Source organism: Anabrus simplex, chromosome 1 (genome assembly GCF_040414725.1).
Source record: "Anabrus simplex isolate iqAnaSimp1 chromosome 1, ASM4041472v1, whole genome shotgun sequence".
Taxonomy (NCBI): domain Eukaryota; kingdom Metazoa; phylum Arthropoda; class Insecta; order Orthoptera; family Tettigoniidae; genus Anabrus; species Anabrus simplex.
Genome location: NC_090265.1, coordinates 402,137,087 through 402,155,312, shown reverse-complemented (window position 1 = coordinate 402,155,312; position 18,226 = coordinate 402,137,087). Strand labels below are relative to the sequence as shown.

Sequence of the window (18,226 nt, the reverse complement as noted above, 5' to 3'; positions counted from 1 at the left end):
ACTAGGAAGCAAAACAAAACCACACTGGTTAGATGAAAAACCAAGGAATTATCACAACCACCTATCCAGAACTTTTTCAATTGACAATATGGTTATTGGTGTCTAATTTGATGAATCATATGGATTCTCACCCTTGTAATTCAAAATTGTGTGAGCTGTCTTCAGGCTTTGAGGACATCTACTGAACTTGAGCATTGCATTCGTAATCCATGTTAAAACTTCAGCAGATTTCAGAGCAATATGTTGTCTGACAAGTATGTGATCTGGTTCAGGTGATGTATCAACTTTAATGCATGAGTGGCAAAAGTTATTTCTTCCTCACTTATGGGAACATCCTCCACTGAACTAACAGCTTTTGTTCATACAGTTGGACATTGGCTATTTTCTTCACCGAAAAGATTTTGAAAAAATATTTAAAAATCTGTTCAATAGGGATTTTACATCTAGTATCAGTTTGCTTTTTAAGCATATTTCAGACTATCTTATGCCTCTGGTTGTAATAACGGTACTGAGCGAGTTCATATTGGTAACATTTCTTATTATTCTTTAGTGTTCTTGTAGCTGATTCTTGTGGATTATTAGTGTAGGAATGTCTGACTCGTTGGCTGAACGGTCAGCGTACTGGCCTTCGGTTCAGAGGATCCCGGGTTCGATTCCCGGCCAGGTCGGGGATTTTAACCTTAATTGGTTAATTCCAATGGCACGGGGGCTGGGTGTATGTGTTGTCTTCATCATCATTTCATCCTCATCATGACGCGCGGGTCGCCTACGGGAGTCAAATAGAAAGACCTGCACCTGGCGAGCCGAACCCGTCCTGGGATATCCCAGCACTAAAGAAATCCATACGACATTTCATTTCAGTGTAGGAATAATTGGCATGGAATGGTATCTCGCCATTTTCACAAGCTTTATAATACCATACAGTGGCATGTTTAGGCCCAGTAAGAAATTTTATTAGGTTAACCACATATTTAGAAATCCAACAGAAAGATCTCAAATGAATTATAGGCACTCTTGTTAATGGCATCAAGAAATTTAACTTCAGGGGCTAATATTTCTGGTGACCTGGTGTTCTGAGAGGAGTTATCATCATATTTATTATATTAATAATCCCTCAGAGGTTTTATATTCTCAACTGTACCAGATGAGTATAATTTGTTGGAGATAATATTGGTAAATTTCAGGATGAGCCATACTTGTGTAAATTAGTAAAGATTTATAGAATTTAACACACAAAGCACATGGAGTTGTACCATGCACAGTAATTCCAGCAACTGGAGTAGTATTATGTTCCTGTCATATGATTAGGTCCAAAAGAATTTCATAACCTAAATTATCCACACTGGCACTTCCCAAGTTAAAACCACTATGAGAAGCCATAACGTCAGTTCACAGTTCAGTAACTTCAGAAAAAGTCTCCAATGGTGGTAAAGCAATAAAATCATTATCTCTTTAATAAGACCACATTGATCTTGTATAGAATTTCTCGACTCTCTATTATCAAGGATGAGAAGAAACTGACCCAATGACATACTGGGGCACTGCATCAAGATATCTGATTGCTATAGAGATCTACATGAGAACTGTCATCGATGTCATGTTTCAGAGGGCAGTTAACTGCCAGGGATGAAGAGTGATAAATCTTTGACTTATGAATGTGTACTCCACATTTCTTCTTAAACTGATTAACACAACTGGAACATACAGAGGAAAGAGCATCAAAACTGACTCTGGGGTGGGTGTAAAGAAATTGTTGAGAAATATGAAAACTGGTTTACACCTTTAAAGGTGATAAGGAATGGTAAAGACCCACCATATTATAATAGAGAAATAAAGAGATTAAGAAGGAAGTGCCAATTGGAAAGAAATAGAGTTAGAAATGACTGTGAAAGTAAGGAGAAATTGAAGGAACTTACTAGGAAATTGAATTTAGCAAAGAAGGCAGCTAAGGATAATAAGATGGCAAGCATAATTGGCAGTCATACAAATTTTAGTGAAAAATGGAAGGGTATGTATAGGTATTTTAAGGCAGAAACAGGTTCCAAGAAGGACGTACTAGGAATAATTAATGAACAAGGAGAGTGTGTATGTGAGGATCTTCAAAAGGTAGAAGAATTCAGTCAGCAGTATGTTAAGATTGCTGGTTACAAGGAAAATGTCCAGATAGAGGAGATGACTAATGCTAAAGAAGTTTTAAAATTTACATATGATAACAATGAAATTTATAACAAGATACAAAAGTTGAAAACTAGAAAAGCGGCTGCAATTGATAAGATTTCTGGGGATATACTGAAGGCAATGGGTTGGGATATAGTACCATATCTGAAATACTTGATTATTGTTTGGTTGAAGGAGCTATACCAAATGAATGGAGAGTTGCTGTAGTAGCCCCTGTGTAGAAAGGAAAGGGTGATAGACATAAAACTGAAAATTACAGGCCAGTAAGTTCGACATGCATTGCATGTAAGCTTTGGAAAGGCATTCTTTCTGATTATATTATAGACATGTTTGCGAAATTAATAACTGGTTCGACAGAAGGCAATTCGGTTTTAGTAAAGATTATTCCACTGAAGCTCAACTTGTAAGATTCTAGCAAGATATAGCAGATATTTTGGATTCTGGAGGTCAAATGTACTGTATCGTGATTGACCTGTCTAAATCATTTGATAGGATGGACCATGAGAGACTACTGGCAAAAATGAGTGCAATTGGACTAGACAAAAGAGTGACTGATTGGGTTGCTATATTTCTAGAAAATAGATCTCAGAGAATTAGAGTAGGCGAAGCTTTATCTGACCCTGTAATAATTAAGACGGAATTCCTCAAGGCAGTATTATTGGACCTTTATGTTTTCTTATATATATAATTGATATGAGTAAAGGAGTGGAATCAGAGGTAGGCTCTTTGCAGGTGATGTTATTCTGTATAGAACAATAAATGTTACAAGATTGTGAGCATCTGCAAAATGACCTCAATAATATTGTGAGATGGACAGTAGGCAATGGTGTGATGATATACGGAGTTAAAAGTCAGGTTGTGAGTTTAACAAGTAGGAAAAGTCCACTCAGTTTTAATTACTGCATTGATGGGGTGAAAGTTCCTTTTGGTGATCATTGTAAGTATCTGGGTGTTAATATAACCCTTTCAGACCTGAAAGAAAACTGGAGGTGTGAATTTTTGTTTGTACGTCAAGAACTGACTAAAATGCTCCTCAATACACATATTAATAGTTTATTTTACAAAATAAAAACTAACATCCGAAAAGCAGGACCCACACAATTGTGCGTATCAAAATTCAAAACCTCGTTGTATCACGTACGATGGTGTAGCTTCAAAATTTACGTTCACTAACCAAAGTACACACTTCATTGAATATATTCCGGTATTCAGTAAAGCTTCTAGATTAATATAAACGCAGTAAATAAATACTTACTTTCGGCACTACTGCTTCCTGCCATCTCGCCGATCAACTGTGCTTTTTAAACTCTTCTTCCTTCGCCCTGGCGGTCAAGCGCATACTAAAATCAATTGAAATACACGCCACGTGTCCTGCACCATCACTGCAGTCCGGTGTAGCGCCGAAAAAACATCAAATACGGTCAGGGATAACTAAAATACAAACCCGCACAATTGTGCGTACTCGGTCTGAAAGGGATAAGGAAATATCTTCATTGGTGTAATCACATAAATAGGATTGTAAATAAAGGATACAGATCTCTGCACATGGTTATGAGGGTGTTTATGGGTTTTAGTAAGGATGTAAAGGAGAGGGCATATAAGTCTCTGGTAAGAACCCTACTAGAGTATGGTTCCAGTGTATGGGACCCTCACCAGGATTACTTGATTCAAGAACTGGAAAAAATCCAAAGAAAAGTGACTTGATTTGTTCTGGGTGCCTTCCAACAAAAGAGTAGTGTTACAAAAATGTTGCAAAGTTTGGGCTGGGAAGACTTGGGAGAAAGGAGACAAGCTGCTCAACTAAGTGGTATGTTCCAAGTTGTCAGCAGAGAAATGGCGTGGAATGACATTAGTGGACGAATAAGTTTGAGTGGCGTCTTTAAAAGTAGGAAAGATCACAATATGATGATAAAGTTGGAATTCAAGAGGACAAACTGGGGGCAAATATTCATTTATAGGAAGGGGAGTTAGGGATTGGAATAAGTTACCAAGGGAGGTGTTCAAGAAATTTCCAGTGTCATTGAAATCATTAAGGCTAGGAAAACAATAGATAGGGATTCTGCCACCTGGGCGACTGCCCTAAATGCAGATCAGTATTGATTGATTGATTGATTGATTGATTGATTGATTGATTGATTGATTGATTGATTGATTGATTGATTGATTGATTGATTGATTGATTGATTGATTGATTGATTGATTGATTGATTGATTGATTGATTGATTGATTGATTGATCGCTAAGAGAAATGCCATCCATAATTCAATCACACAAAGCAATCATTTTGTACAAAAGATGAACCATAATCACCATTACTAACATTACGATAGCCAATATAATTCAAATGCTGCCATAGAAACCATAGGTTATGTGGGTAAACAAACCAATGCAAATTCCAAATAGCTTACTTACATATAAAACCACCAAAAGGAGCACAAAACCATTGAACAACCCCAGTCATTACAGAAATATAAAAGAACTACCGAAATAAAGTACATAGCAAGGGAAAAATCACATACCAGTAAACCAATGAAGTTCAGATAGCCCATAATCTCATACAGCCATTCAACAATGTACATTTGCCTCAGGAAAAATGGGCCATCAGTCCCCTCTACTAGTATCACATTTTTCTTAACTGAAGTATCTTTAATATTGTGTATTATAAAAACTAATTATGATTATTATAAACTAATACTATTCATTGTATTCTCTTCATTCTTTCATCACAATCTTTTAAATTACATTTTTCTCAGAAATAGCTGGTCTATGTTCAGTTGACTATAACATTTGATTGACTATATTTTGTTTATTTTGTTAGTTAAAGTGTAAAAGTTTTGTGCCTATGTGATTGTTTCAGATGCTATCTGACATCACCTTTGCCACCGGTGCCAATTTCACTGTGAAAAAATTAGCACAGCATGGCAAAGCTCCAGTCTACCAGTACCTCTTCGCACTAGATGGAAAACTCAGTGGGAAAACCCTTTTTAAAACAGACTACCCTGGTGCGTAAGTTACTGTGTGTTACTTAACTGGACGTCTTTTTCTTTTCCTTCTTCTTCTTTATTGTCCTGCCATTATGCCATCACGGTGTGTGGCTTCCCTGTTTAGTATATTTTATTGAATCCCCATGAGCCCTTATAATCTATTCATGTTTCTTAATCTTTCACACCTCTTAATCAACAATTATTATACCAATCTTTATTATTACCTATTAAACACTATGATAGGCAACCTCAACTCAAAACAATATGATGTCATCTTCTGGAGTAGGCGCTGTGCTGACGATAAATTAGCTGGCCGGTTGCATTTGTGATAATATTGTGGACGGTGTCTGCCATTAGTGTTCCCAAGCGAATAGGAGCAGTTAGTTTGGCCCTGCCTGCTAGCCAAGCTATTGGCCCACATCATGCATATTTGCCTCAGGAAAGATGGGCCAACAGTCCCCTCTACCAGTATCATCTGAAAGCCTCTAGAGGATTGGGGGCTGAGAGTGTTCTGGGTGTATCCAGCTTCCAGACTGTTCTGAAACCACTAGGCCTGACTATTTAAGATGGGCAGGTAACCAGTCACGGAGTACTGCGTGCAAGCATACTGCTGTGGAGAACTTGGCAGAGTATTGCCAAGGAGTCCACTGTTCAGTCAGTCAGTTCTCGGTTGAAGTTGAAAGTCAGTTGAGCAGTGCGGTGCAGTGAGTGTTCTGTCCATGGAACTGAATCTATCATTCTGTTCCGTCTGTCATAGAGGAGATGAGTCTTTTATGTTATATATACAAAACTTCAAAGGAAGGAATGAGAAAAGGATGAAGAATATAGATACGAAAATGGATGCATAGCAAAATCCTTGGGAACTTCCTTCTTATTTCTGCTATTAGTATACAAACAAGTCTTGCAGTACAGGAGAACAGAACTGATGACAGACAAGTGAATGCAATTTGTTTATAGCGACTCTATGAAGCTTTTTTTTCTGTACTATTTTCAAGTATAATTTTTTGTCTGAATTAGTCTTCTACTTTCTGAATTATAAGTAAAAAGGAATCATCAAGTGGCAGCTGAATCTTGTAGTCCTGGAAGGATTTATTTGAGTATTGGTATTTGGAAGCTCCTTTGAAAATAAAAGAACACAAAATTTTTGTTTTCAGAAAATCCACTTAATGGGTAAGGGAGGAGGGGGTGGGGGGGGGGGGGGTTGAAAAGAAGTGAGGAAGGAGCTGAATTCTTTATATGAGGATACATATATCTCAGAAAATGAAGATGCTATGGACGTTAAAACTGGTACTTGGAATCTCTCTTAAAAGTAAATGAACACATTTTTTTTGGAAAATCCACTTAAGTGGGTGAAATAATAAAAAAGCAGGTGAATTTTTAATATGAGTATCTTCTTCTTCTATCACTTTTCGCACACCTGTGGGGTCGCAGGTGTTAACTGTGTAGCACATGTGGATTTGACCCTGTTTTACGGCTGGATGCCCTTCCTGATGCCAACCCCATGTGTAGGGATGTAATTACTATTGCGTGTCCTTGTTGTGGTTGGTAATGTGGTGTGTTGAGTGATTATGAAGAGGAGAGTGTCAAGACAAACACAAACAACTTGTCCCCGAGCCAGATGAATTAATCACACGTGATTAAAATCCCCGACCCAGCTTGGAATCGAACCCAGTACCCTGTGAACTGAAGGCCTCAATGCTGACCACTAAGCCAAGGAGTGGGGCAGTTTTTAAAATGAGTATATCTCATAAACTTAACATGTTACAGGCATGAAAATTGGTATTTGTAATCCCGTTTAAAAATAAAGGAACACGTACTTCACGGGGGTGTCTTCCCACATCGCACTCACTTTTTTCATTCCCTGGCCACCTTCTGCATGATGTCATATGATATGAAGACAGCACTTGCCCGTCTTGCTGACAAAACACGTGTTTCTACTGCCGATCTTTTCAGTTAGTTCTGCTGGTGTGAACCTGTACAGTGTAATGAGTGGAAATGTTAAAAGTCGTATTTATTGTACAGTGGCGCAGTGTCATAATTATGGATTTAAATGTACCGGTGTTATGTATCACAGGTTTCCAAAATATTATGAGTTGAAGCATTTGTGGATTTCTCACTGTAAGAAAACTGATAAGTTCAATCCGGACATTTCTCGCGTATGTTATTTTCATTTCCTTCCAACATATTACGAGCCAGATATGAAAAATGAACTTTCAGGTTTGCCCACCAAGAAAATACTAGGCTGAGATGCTGTACCATCTCAATTTATCCCCAACTGCCATGGAGGGCCTAGTACAAGTGGAACTACGTCACAGGTATGTATTCTTTACTTCCATATCTGTCATCTAATCTAATGGTATAAGCTGCTTTGAAAACTTTGGCCAAATGGTGTCCAAAACACTGTTCTAAAGTACATACTTATTGGCATTCCACAGGTCTCCACTGAACAAGGTATACGGCACGAAGGTTGAAATATCAGGAAACGGGCGATGTGTACTCTGAATTCATTATCCCCTAAGAAGAGGAAGCTTGTCCGTTCAACTGTTAGACACAATTGAAAATAACAAGGACAAGGAAATAGAAAAATTTCAAAGACAAGGTCAAAGCATTAAAAAGGAAGCATGCTGCTATGTTGGTGATGCTGAAAGCTACAAAATACATGCTTAAAAAATGTAGAGGTCTAAGGTATGTCATATCAGTCAAAAGGCAACAGTCACCATCCAAACTGACACAACATGTTATGGTAGAAAAAATACTGTCAAAATCTTTTACACTGGGACAGATACGATGTCAAGTAAGCGCAAAGAAAAGGGTGAAATGGTCCTCAGAAGACATTGCGAGTGCTCTTGCTTTAAGGGCACTATCTAAGAAGGCTCAAGCATACCTTAGAAAGAGAAACACGCCTTTACCTGCTAGATCAACAATGCAGAAGTGGATATGAAAACTGAAATGCAGATCTGGTATTTTGAAGGAAGTGCTCCATTCATTAAAGTCTCGTGCAGTAAATTTTCAAGGCCTGGAAAAATATGCTGTTTTGAGTTCTGATGAGATGAATATTGACTCTCGTATTTGTTATGATTCAACGAGTGATGTAATACTGGGTCCGTACAGGAACGTCCTTGTTGTCATGGTTCGAGGTTTGTTTCCTCAATGGAAATAACCTGTATATTATGACTTTGACAAAACCATGACAGCCAAACTTCTGTATGACATAACAAACATTGAAGCTTGCCACATTAATGTGGTTGCCATAACATGTGATATGGGAGGGGAAAATGCTAAAGTGTGGAAAGAGCTGCATGTAAATATGACCAACACATTTTTTATAATCCCTTGAACAAATTAAGAAAAGTGTGAGTTTTCTGTGATGTGCCTCATCTTTTAAGGCTTTTGAGGAACCATTTCTTAAATGAAGGTCTTGTGCTGCCTGACGGAACTGAATTATGTAGTGGTATGATAAAAGAATTGTTAGAACAACAAAGTGGAGACATAACACCGACATATCATATCAATGATGTTCACCTGAGTGTAAATGGACGATCTCATCAAAATGTACGATTAGCCGCACAGATGTTTTTTCGGCGTACTGCTAAGACAGTTATATACATCCTGCATAAAGATCATGAAAGTGAGTTCTTCCAGTTAGATAATGATGTATTCGATGCATTAAATTCTAGAATCCCCAAGGACCATAAAACTCTACTCAGAAGTGGCTACAGACTTAATCTTCACAGCCAAGAAAGTACCCTGAAAAGATTTCTGGACATTATCTCCCCAATAGGATTGGCAAAAGAAACAGTCTACTACCTTTTCAGAAGGGATTTGTAATTTCAATTAAGTCCTTACTCAGACTTTTGGAGAACCTGAAAGGGCAAGGTATTTCTTACATACTAACATACTAATATTGTTAGGAGAACTTTTTCTCTTGTGTTCGTGGGTTGGGAAATTTTTATAACAACCCAACTCCATTTGAAGTGAGAAATAGAATTATGCTGCTATTATTATCGGGAAATTCAAATTTGATTCCTTTATCTGGAAGCACATCGGCTGGAGAAGACTTCAATGCCCATCAACAAGTATTGTGGAACCCAAGTCCAAAGAAAATTTAATGTTCTTTGTCACAAATGAGCTGTGCATCGATATTGTTGACGAGTCTTCAATGACTGAAATGTTTGAAGAGGACGTCGAAACAGAGTTGGTAAGGGAGGAAAGTTCATGTCAGTCAGTAGGAGGGGAGGATGTCACCCAAGATTTCCTAAAATACCTCGCGGGTTTTGTGGCTTTCAAGTGTCGCTCAATTGATGAAACTCTTAGTGCCTCGATAGAAAACTGTTAGCTGCCGCGAGAAGAGACCTGTAACTGGATCTCGGTTATTTCAAAAGGGGGCCTCACACATCCAAGTCATAAGTGGTTAAAAAACATATCCCAGTTCGAAATTACATGTGGTGTGTTTCACGGTCAGACTGTATCCAGATGCAAAAACATAATGAAAACTCTTATTTCTATTATTAAGTCAAAATTTCCAGTATTCCATGAAAAAAATATTTCGTCTCAATGTAAGGATCAGGACATTTATTAGGATACAGCATTTAAATGCGAAGAGTAAGGAGCTAGCACTGAAAAAATATGCCAATAAGAAGGCTAAGCTTTGGGCTGGTTCATCAACTAATTAAGTCTCCTGAACATAAGTTTTAATACTTCCATAAAGATGTCCATATGATGCATATTTTCCTATGCCTTTTGATCTAAATATTTATTTCATCAGGAAAGAAATTGAATCATTTTGAGTTGCATGGCAATATTTTATTTCTTATCGTATTATGTTATGTATTTGATAGTTGATATTCTACCTGCTCAGCACGTGATGAAATTTAACACATTTTCACTCATCTTGTTTTTAAATATTTAGGAAGTACCGTTACTTATCGAATCGGACTAAACCAGATTATTATTTGATGAAAGATTGGGAAGATGTTTCACAGGAGCAAGAATTGACAGGCTTGCTGTACTGTGACTGTGTACCTTACTCGCTATCATTCATATCGCATGACGTCATAGCACTCCAGCCAATGGGAGCTTCAGCCGCCGGAGTAGCCTACCTAGTAGTGTAGTTACTTTGCATGTACTTTTTATTTTTGGAAAATCAACTTGAGCTGGAGATCGAAAATAAGTGAAGGAGGAGTTGAATTCTCTTTATGAGGATACTGTACAGTATCTCACAAACTAAAAAGTTACAGGCATGAAAATCAGTATTTGGCACCTCCTTTAGAAATAAAGAAACCCCTTTTTTTTGTTTTTGACTTAAAAGATGACTGTTTCTCACATGTAGAGTTCCATGTTACATGTTCCAGAATTAGCTCTGCCAGTAGCCAGGTCATCTGAGCCCCATAAGGCAATGCCACAAACGTGGTTTATGAAAAGGTTCTGGGGTAAATGAAATGCAATTTTTCAGTGAGTTTTTATACTTTAGGGATTTTCAGATAATGCCTTACTGCAGTACCGACAAACAATTAATTTTTATCAACTTACCAAATCCTCACGAGCGAAGCTGTGGGTAATAGCTAGTCTCATCATCATAATCATCATCATCATCATCATCATCATCAGTCAGTTCTATCATTTCATGATGTGGCCTCTTTAAGTCATGAACTCAGGTAAGTCTTTAGCAGAACTCTTCAGGTAGAATGGTCTCGAGCAGTTTTCTGCCTGGTCTTTGATGTCTTTGTCCCATCTGTCTGGCGGTCTTTCTCTAGGCCTTTGATGATATCTTGGACTCCATTCTAACACTAGCTTCACCTATCTGTCATCTTCCCTTCGAGCAATATGTCCAGCCCATTGCCATTTTGAGGTGGCTATTCTCTCTATAAAATTGGATGTTGGCATATTTGAGATTAATAAACTCAAAAACTACTGGACCGATTTTGCTCAAAAATTCACAGTTCATTCTTATTACATCTGAAAAGGTTTGTGAACTGCTCTGAATGAAATCAGATAGATAGTTTTAATATTATGAGTAATATTATGTCGTTTTATTAAATTGCAAAGCCGCACCAGGATTGGATCGACTTGGTGGACAGATTGTCACTAGGCAACAGCAGCTTACACTATATCTTTATAGTCCAGTAATAAATGCTGTATATAGGAGGATGGGAACATGCCACCATGTTTTATAAAGTACCTTTAGGAGGTTCATTCTTATGCCTGTTATTTGCAAATAGCAATCCAACATACTGTGATCATGATGTACTTTCATGTCATAGGACCAACTTTGTTAGGTCTGCCCAGTTTGAAGAATGTAGCTGTGTATTAGATGTGTAAAATATTTAAGAAACTGTGAAAAATATAGAATATCAACAGTTGAATGACATGGGTTATAACCCACTCCTAGCGAAGAACAACTGGGGTTTCCTAACGAGCAAAGGCGGGTCTATGTAATCTATCTATAGGTCTATGTATACACGTAGGTCGAGTCATAAGTCATGGCAACTATTTTTTTCTCGTGAACAGAAGACAACATGGAAAATCTAACATATGCATTTGGAAATGTACTTGCGTATGATGCCACTAGATGGTGTATCTAGAAAACAGTGTGGGTCTAAGCATGCCCCCAAGTTCAGTGTGTGAGTGAGAGCGTCATAAAATGGAAGTCAACAAGCAGGAGCAACGATCGTATATTAAAATAGCAGTCCTCCACATCAAAAATGCATGCCAATGCCATGCAGAGCTGCAGGAAGCATTAGATGGTTTGCTAACAAAGAGGACATTGTGACAGCATTTCGGAGAGAGGTGTCACACGTTAGCAATATACATGCAGCAAATGGTATTCAGCGCCTGCTCCACCACTGGCAACGCACAGTGGAAACCTTGGGTGATTATTTCAAAGGTCTATAACCAGTGGAGATCTGTCCATTGTACATAGTCTAGTGTATTTGCAGTATATACCACAATAAAATGATGTTTACCAATGGTCTGTGTTCTGTCACTTTCCTACAAGAATCTCCTGAAGTCCGAATTTGTCTTCAGGCACTATGCATAAGTACATGCCCTATATTTCCAAATGCATATCTTAGATTTTCCGTATTGTCTGCTGTTCATGAGAAAAAAAATTGTTGCCACGACTTATGACTTGACTCTCATAGATGTCGTTGTATGTGGATATATATGTATTACATCTCCTAAACCACCGGAGTGATTCAAACTAAACTCGGGAAATTTTTCACTTAGTATCAGGAAACAAACCTCGTGGGGGTAAAACACACAAGCACGCTTAAAGGGTGGAGGGAGGGCAAGAGGGATGAGTTATAAAAATAATCGAAAATAGTGTCAAATCCATAGTTGGGGTCGCTGAGATGAATAGTGACACTCCAGATTTTTTAAAGTCCAAGATCAGCCCCCTTTGGGGTGGCGGGCAAGGGGGAGCAAGATCTAAAAATAAACAAAAATAGTATCAAATCCATAGTTTCCGGGGTCACTGGGATGAATAGTGACATTCCAGATTTTTTATTCCTTAGGGGTGGGGGTCGAGGGGGGGGGGAATATAAAAATAATTGAAAATAGTGTTGAATCCATAGTTTTGAGGGTCACTGAGATGAATAGTGACACACTGCATTTTAAAAAAAATATAATTTCAGCCCCATCTGGGGTAGTAGCGAGGGAGAATGAGATATAAAAATATTCAAAAACTGGGTCAAATCCATGGTTCTTGGGGTCGCTGAAATGAATAGTGACACTATGGAATTTTTTGAGTACAATTTCAGCTCCCTTTGGGGTGGGTGAGAAGGGGAGTGAGATATAAAATCAATCAAAAATAGTGTTGAATCCATTGTTCTTGGGGGTCCTGAAATGAATAGTAACACTCTGGACATCTTATCCCTTATGGGTGGGGGTCGAGCAAGGGGGAGATAAAAGAATAATCTAAATTAGTGTTGAATCCACAGTTTTCGCGGTTGCTGAAATGAATAGTGACACTCCAGATTCTTTAAAGCCCATATTCAGCACCCTTTGGGGTGGGGGACAAGGGGGGAATGAGACATAAAAATAATCGAAAATAGTGCCGAATCCATAGTTTTCGGGTTTCGCTGAGATGAATAGTGACACTCCAGATTTTTTTTTAATCCCTTAGGGGTCGGGTCGAGGGAGGGGGGAGGTAAAGAATAATCAAAAATAGGGTTGAATCCATAGTTTTTGGGGTCGCTGAGATGAACAGCGACAGTCCAGACTTTTTTCAGTCCAAGTTCAGCCTTTTTTGATATTGGGGTGAGAAGAAGTGAAAAATTAAAATGACCAAGATTATGGATGTATGTTTTGTATTTTCCAGCATAGCTGAAAACTATATTTGGTACAAATATTACTTACCATTTGTGATAAACAGAGCCTCCATGGCTCAGGCGGCAACGCACCGGCCTCTCATCGCTCGATACCATGGTTCAAATCCCGGTCACTCCATGTGAGATTTTTGCTGGACAAAGCGGAAATGAGACATGTTTTTCTCTGGGTACTCCGGTTTTCCCTGTCATCTTTCTTTCCACCAGCACTCTCCATTAACAGTTCATTTCATCTGTCAGTCATTTATCATTGCCCCAGATGAGTGTGACAGGCTTCGGCAGCCGGCACATTTCCCATCCTCGCTGCTAGATTGGAGCTTCATTCATTCCATTCCCGACCCGGTCGAATGACTGAAAACAGGCTGTGGATTTTCATTTTTCATTTTTTTCATTTGTGAAAAATGGTGTTGGGGCAATACACAGCTAGACCCCCAGGGGAGGGGGTGATATATTATATATATAGATAAAAACGACCAATATTAGTCTGAAGCATAGTTTTCAGAACTACTGGAGCGATTTATGCCAAACTTGGTGCACATATGACTTACTATCAGGAGAGTAACCGCATGTGGATAAGACACCCCTAGCACCCTTAGGGGAAGCCATGAGGTATAAATTTCGGAAATAGTATCAAATCCACAGTTTTTGGGGTCGCTGAGATGGATAGTGCTACCCCGGAATTTTTTAAAGTTTAAATTCAGCCCCTCTTGGCATAGGGAATGAGAAAAGGGTAAAAACTGTAAAATCACCAAAATGACAGTTTATGGATGTATTTGTGTATTTCTCAGCATAGCTGTCAACTAAATTTGGTGTAAAAATTACTTACTATGTGTGAAAAATATGGTTGGGACGAGACACCCCCTAGAAATTTTAGGGGAAGTGGTAAAATGCAAATATATATTACAAACCAGTAATAGTGTCAAATCCATAGTTTTCAGGACTACAGAGGTGAGTTGAACCAAATGGTACACTAATGACTCACTATCAGGAGATTAACAGCATGGGGGCAAGACACCCCTAGGGGTGGGGGTGAGGGGTGTGGAATATGAAAATAATAAAAAATAGTGTCAAATCCATACTTTTCAGGGTTGCTGAAATGAACAGTGACACTCTGGATGTCGTTCAAGTCCAGGTTGAGCCCCAGTCGGCAGGAGTGTGAGAAGGGGTGAATAAATGAAAATGTCCAAATGACCGAGGTTATGGAGCAAGGAGATGAGAAGGGGTGGAAAAGAAATTGTCCAAAATGACCAAAATTACAGATGTATGAAATTCTTTCAACATAGCCCTCATACAAAATTGGTACACATATGACTTTCTGCCTGAAAAAATACTGTTGGGAAAGACACCCCTAGTATTCCTAGTGGAGGTGGTGGAATATAAAAATAAATGAAAATGACTGATATTAAATGTCCAATACCATCGTTTACGAGATCGCTGAGTTGAATTGTGACACTCCTGATGGTTAAGTCATACACAGAGGTGTATGCGAGTATGTTCCAGAATAGCTCCCAATGAAAGTTGGTACACATAATATGGCTGACCATCTGGAAAAAGAATACTATGGAGATGAAACATTCCAACCCACACTGGGGGTGGGGAATGGGAGGAGACGGCAATTAAAAATAATGAAAATTAACCTATATTAATGTCGAATGCATTGTTTATGTGTCACTGAAATGAACTGCGATGCTCTGAATGCCGTTTAAGTCCACTTTCAGCCTCTATTGAGACGGAAGTCTGAAAAGGGTTTAATAGTAAATAGTCTACAATGACTGAGATTAGTGCTGAATCCACTGCTTTTGGAGTCACAGGGTTGATTGGTGACCATCTCAAAGACAGTTGAAATCGTCTATGTCATATCTATAGCGCAACAGATAAATACATGTTGTTAATACTTATTATTCTTTTGAAAGGATCAAATACTTTCCAGTCAATTAAATCTTCCTCAAGGATTTAGTTTCCTTGAAAATTAAATAATATAAAACTTGAATCCAAGACATCTAAATCATTCTGGATAGTAAAAATGAATATCCCAAAAAGGAATTCTATAAAAATTCATTTTGCACATAACTTAAAATTAAACATTCAAAAACCAACCGGGCAATGCCGGGTTCTACAGCTAATCTATATAAATAAAATCTTAAAGACCGTGTGTCTGTACATTGACTCTTTTGGCAAAATTTCCATACAGTTATCCGTTTCAGGTGTAATAATGACCATATGCATATTTTTTAGCTTTGGTGTCTGTTTGTCTCTGTTTGTCTGTTTGTCTATAACTTCAAAACTACTGAGTGTATTTCTACCAAACTTCATATTTAGAATCCACCTGTCCTTGGGTAGGTTTTAGGGCCAATATTGTTTCTAAATCCCTGAACTGACTGGGGCTTTATACAAAACCGAAACAATGATTTTGCACTCCCACACAATATACACAACCAGACTTAATGGAAATCTACCTGCCTTAATGGAAATTTCTAAACATTTTTCCTCATATGCATCATTTTGATATGAGGATTAATAAAGGAAATGTCATTAATGGACCGTTTTTCGGTACAAGTCCCATTGGACTTAGGAGCGGGTGTGTGTAAAGCCTATTTCTTATAACTTGAAAACTCCTGGAGATATTTCAACCAAATTTCATATTTAGCATCCACCTATCCAAAGGCACGTTTTTAGGTTCATACCATGTCGAATTCCCGCAATGGACTGGGGGTTTATAGGGAACTGAAACAGTGATTTTTCTCTCCCACAATATATACAAGACCAACCTGACTGGAAATCGACCAACCTCGATGGAAATCCATTTCTAAAACTTTTTTCGTGTGCATGTTTTCTATAGGAGGATTAATAGGGGGGATATCATTAACGGACGGTTATTGAGTACATGTCCCACTGGCCTTAACTCAAAAGCGGGTGCATGTAAAGTGTATTTCTTATAACTTGAAAACTACTGGAGATATGTCAACCAAACTTCATATTTAGCATCCACCTGTCAAAAGGTAGGTTTTTAGGTCCATACCATTTCAAATTCCTGGGATAGACTGGGGGTTTATAGGGAACTGAAATAGTGAATTTTACTCTCCCACAATATATTGTGATCTTACACATATTTCTGATTCAGGGTTCAAGTTGTTAATGTTATGCCTTGACTGGTGTCATGCGGAGATGCAAGGAACTCCGCTCAAGGGACGTGCAAGTTCGACGAGTCTGATCACAGTGTCTCACCGTTCAAACTTTCGAGATCTGACTGACGTGCGAGAGCGCATACTCAACAATTACTTAAAACTATGCCATAATATAATGTAAACTTATCCTGTAAATGAGAATTCCGAGAATAATTCTTTTCCTTGGAAGGATATTCCGTTTAATGAATATCATCTCATGAAACATAATTAGAAATTAATTGAAACAGCAGCATAAATGGATGTCTAGTCTTCTATAAATGTACATCAACAAAATAAGTGGCTAATGAGGCATACACATAGTAGAATTCATTTTGGTCTTTATCCACTAGTAATGAATTGTCATACAATGAATATTTGGAAGAAATGCAGTATGTGGTGGAAGGAAACCACTATGGGTTGACCATGATGTAATACCTAAACTGGAATAAAGATGAGAGGAAATTACTGCCCAAATCCCTGTTTCCCAGCACACATTTGAGTTTCTCCATCTGTTGTAGTAGTAGGAAGTTAGACGTTACACATAGGGGACCAAAGTACTGTATCTAGTCAATGGGCTGAGGAAAAACTTCCAACAAAGAGATAGTTAATTTATTAGCTATGCTACTATTGATTAAAATGATTTTTTACTTAGCCATTTCTTACATAGTGGGGATATCTTGAGACTTGAGGGTTCTGAGAATCGTGTAACAGATATTACACATCGCTAATAAATTTCATCACACAAGATTTCTACAAATTGGTACATAAGGATGTAATACAAAATGTTCCCCAGCAGCTATAAAAACCTAAAATGTAACTGGTTGTAACTTATGCTTTTCTTTGTCATTTAGGAGCCACCCATGCAGACGACTTTGTCCATTTTGTTGTCTCCAAATTCTTGGATCCCGTGGTGCCTCCTGATTCTCCAGAAGCGATTACTCGGGCTCGTTTGTTGAAAATGTACAGTGATTTCGCCAAGACAGGGTAAGGGCAACATTTTATATTGTGACATTTTCCTCATATAAATTTGAAATAATCATCTTTGCTACATGGAGAACATAATTTACATCTATAGTAATATTTGAAATACAATGGAACGATGATACGTCAATATAATAATTAAAATTAAATGATTGATTATAAAACTTGAGGAAATTAAATAATATTTCTTAATTCACGTTATGATTTGTGATATAATCTCCACGTGGATAGTTAAACAAACTGAGTATGGAAACTCTATATTCAAAGTATGACACGACTGAAGTTGTACAAACGCAGCAAGCTTATACTGCCCATCGTTGATAAAACACACTCTTGCCTTGGACATGGAGAGGAACAGACGCAAACGCTGAGCTTTGATACATTTTATGTATTTATCGCCATGTTCCACATTGAGACATCATCACCGTTGTATGCGACAGATGCGACCGGTAACTGTCGTACGGTGGGATTTATAGAATTTAACATTTAAATTGAATTATTAGCTGTGATAATTTGTTGAAGACTAAAGTTATACAATTTCTCGACCGCATGTATATTTCATTCAAGTAACTCTTAATTTACAAGTACTTGGACA

General features: G+C 38.0%; 1 protein-coding gene across 1 annotated transcript in view; it reads left to right on the top strand.

Moving 5' to 3' along the window:
* LOC136856847 (esterase FE4) overlaps positions 1-18,226 on the top strand; it is a 122,844-nt gene that overhangs the window by 94,748 nt on the left and 9,870 nt on the right. Inside the window, exons 9-10 of the mRNA XM_067135032.2 lie at positions 5,036-5,180; positions 17,502-17,634. Coding sequence (XP_066991133.2) covers positions 5,036-5,180; positions 17,502-17,634 — 278 coding nt within the window. The remainder of the gene's footprint in view (positions 1-5,035; positions 5,181-17,501; positions 17,635-18,226) is intronic.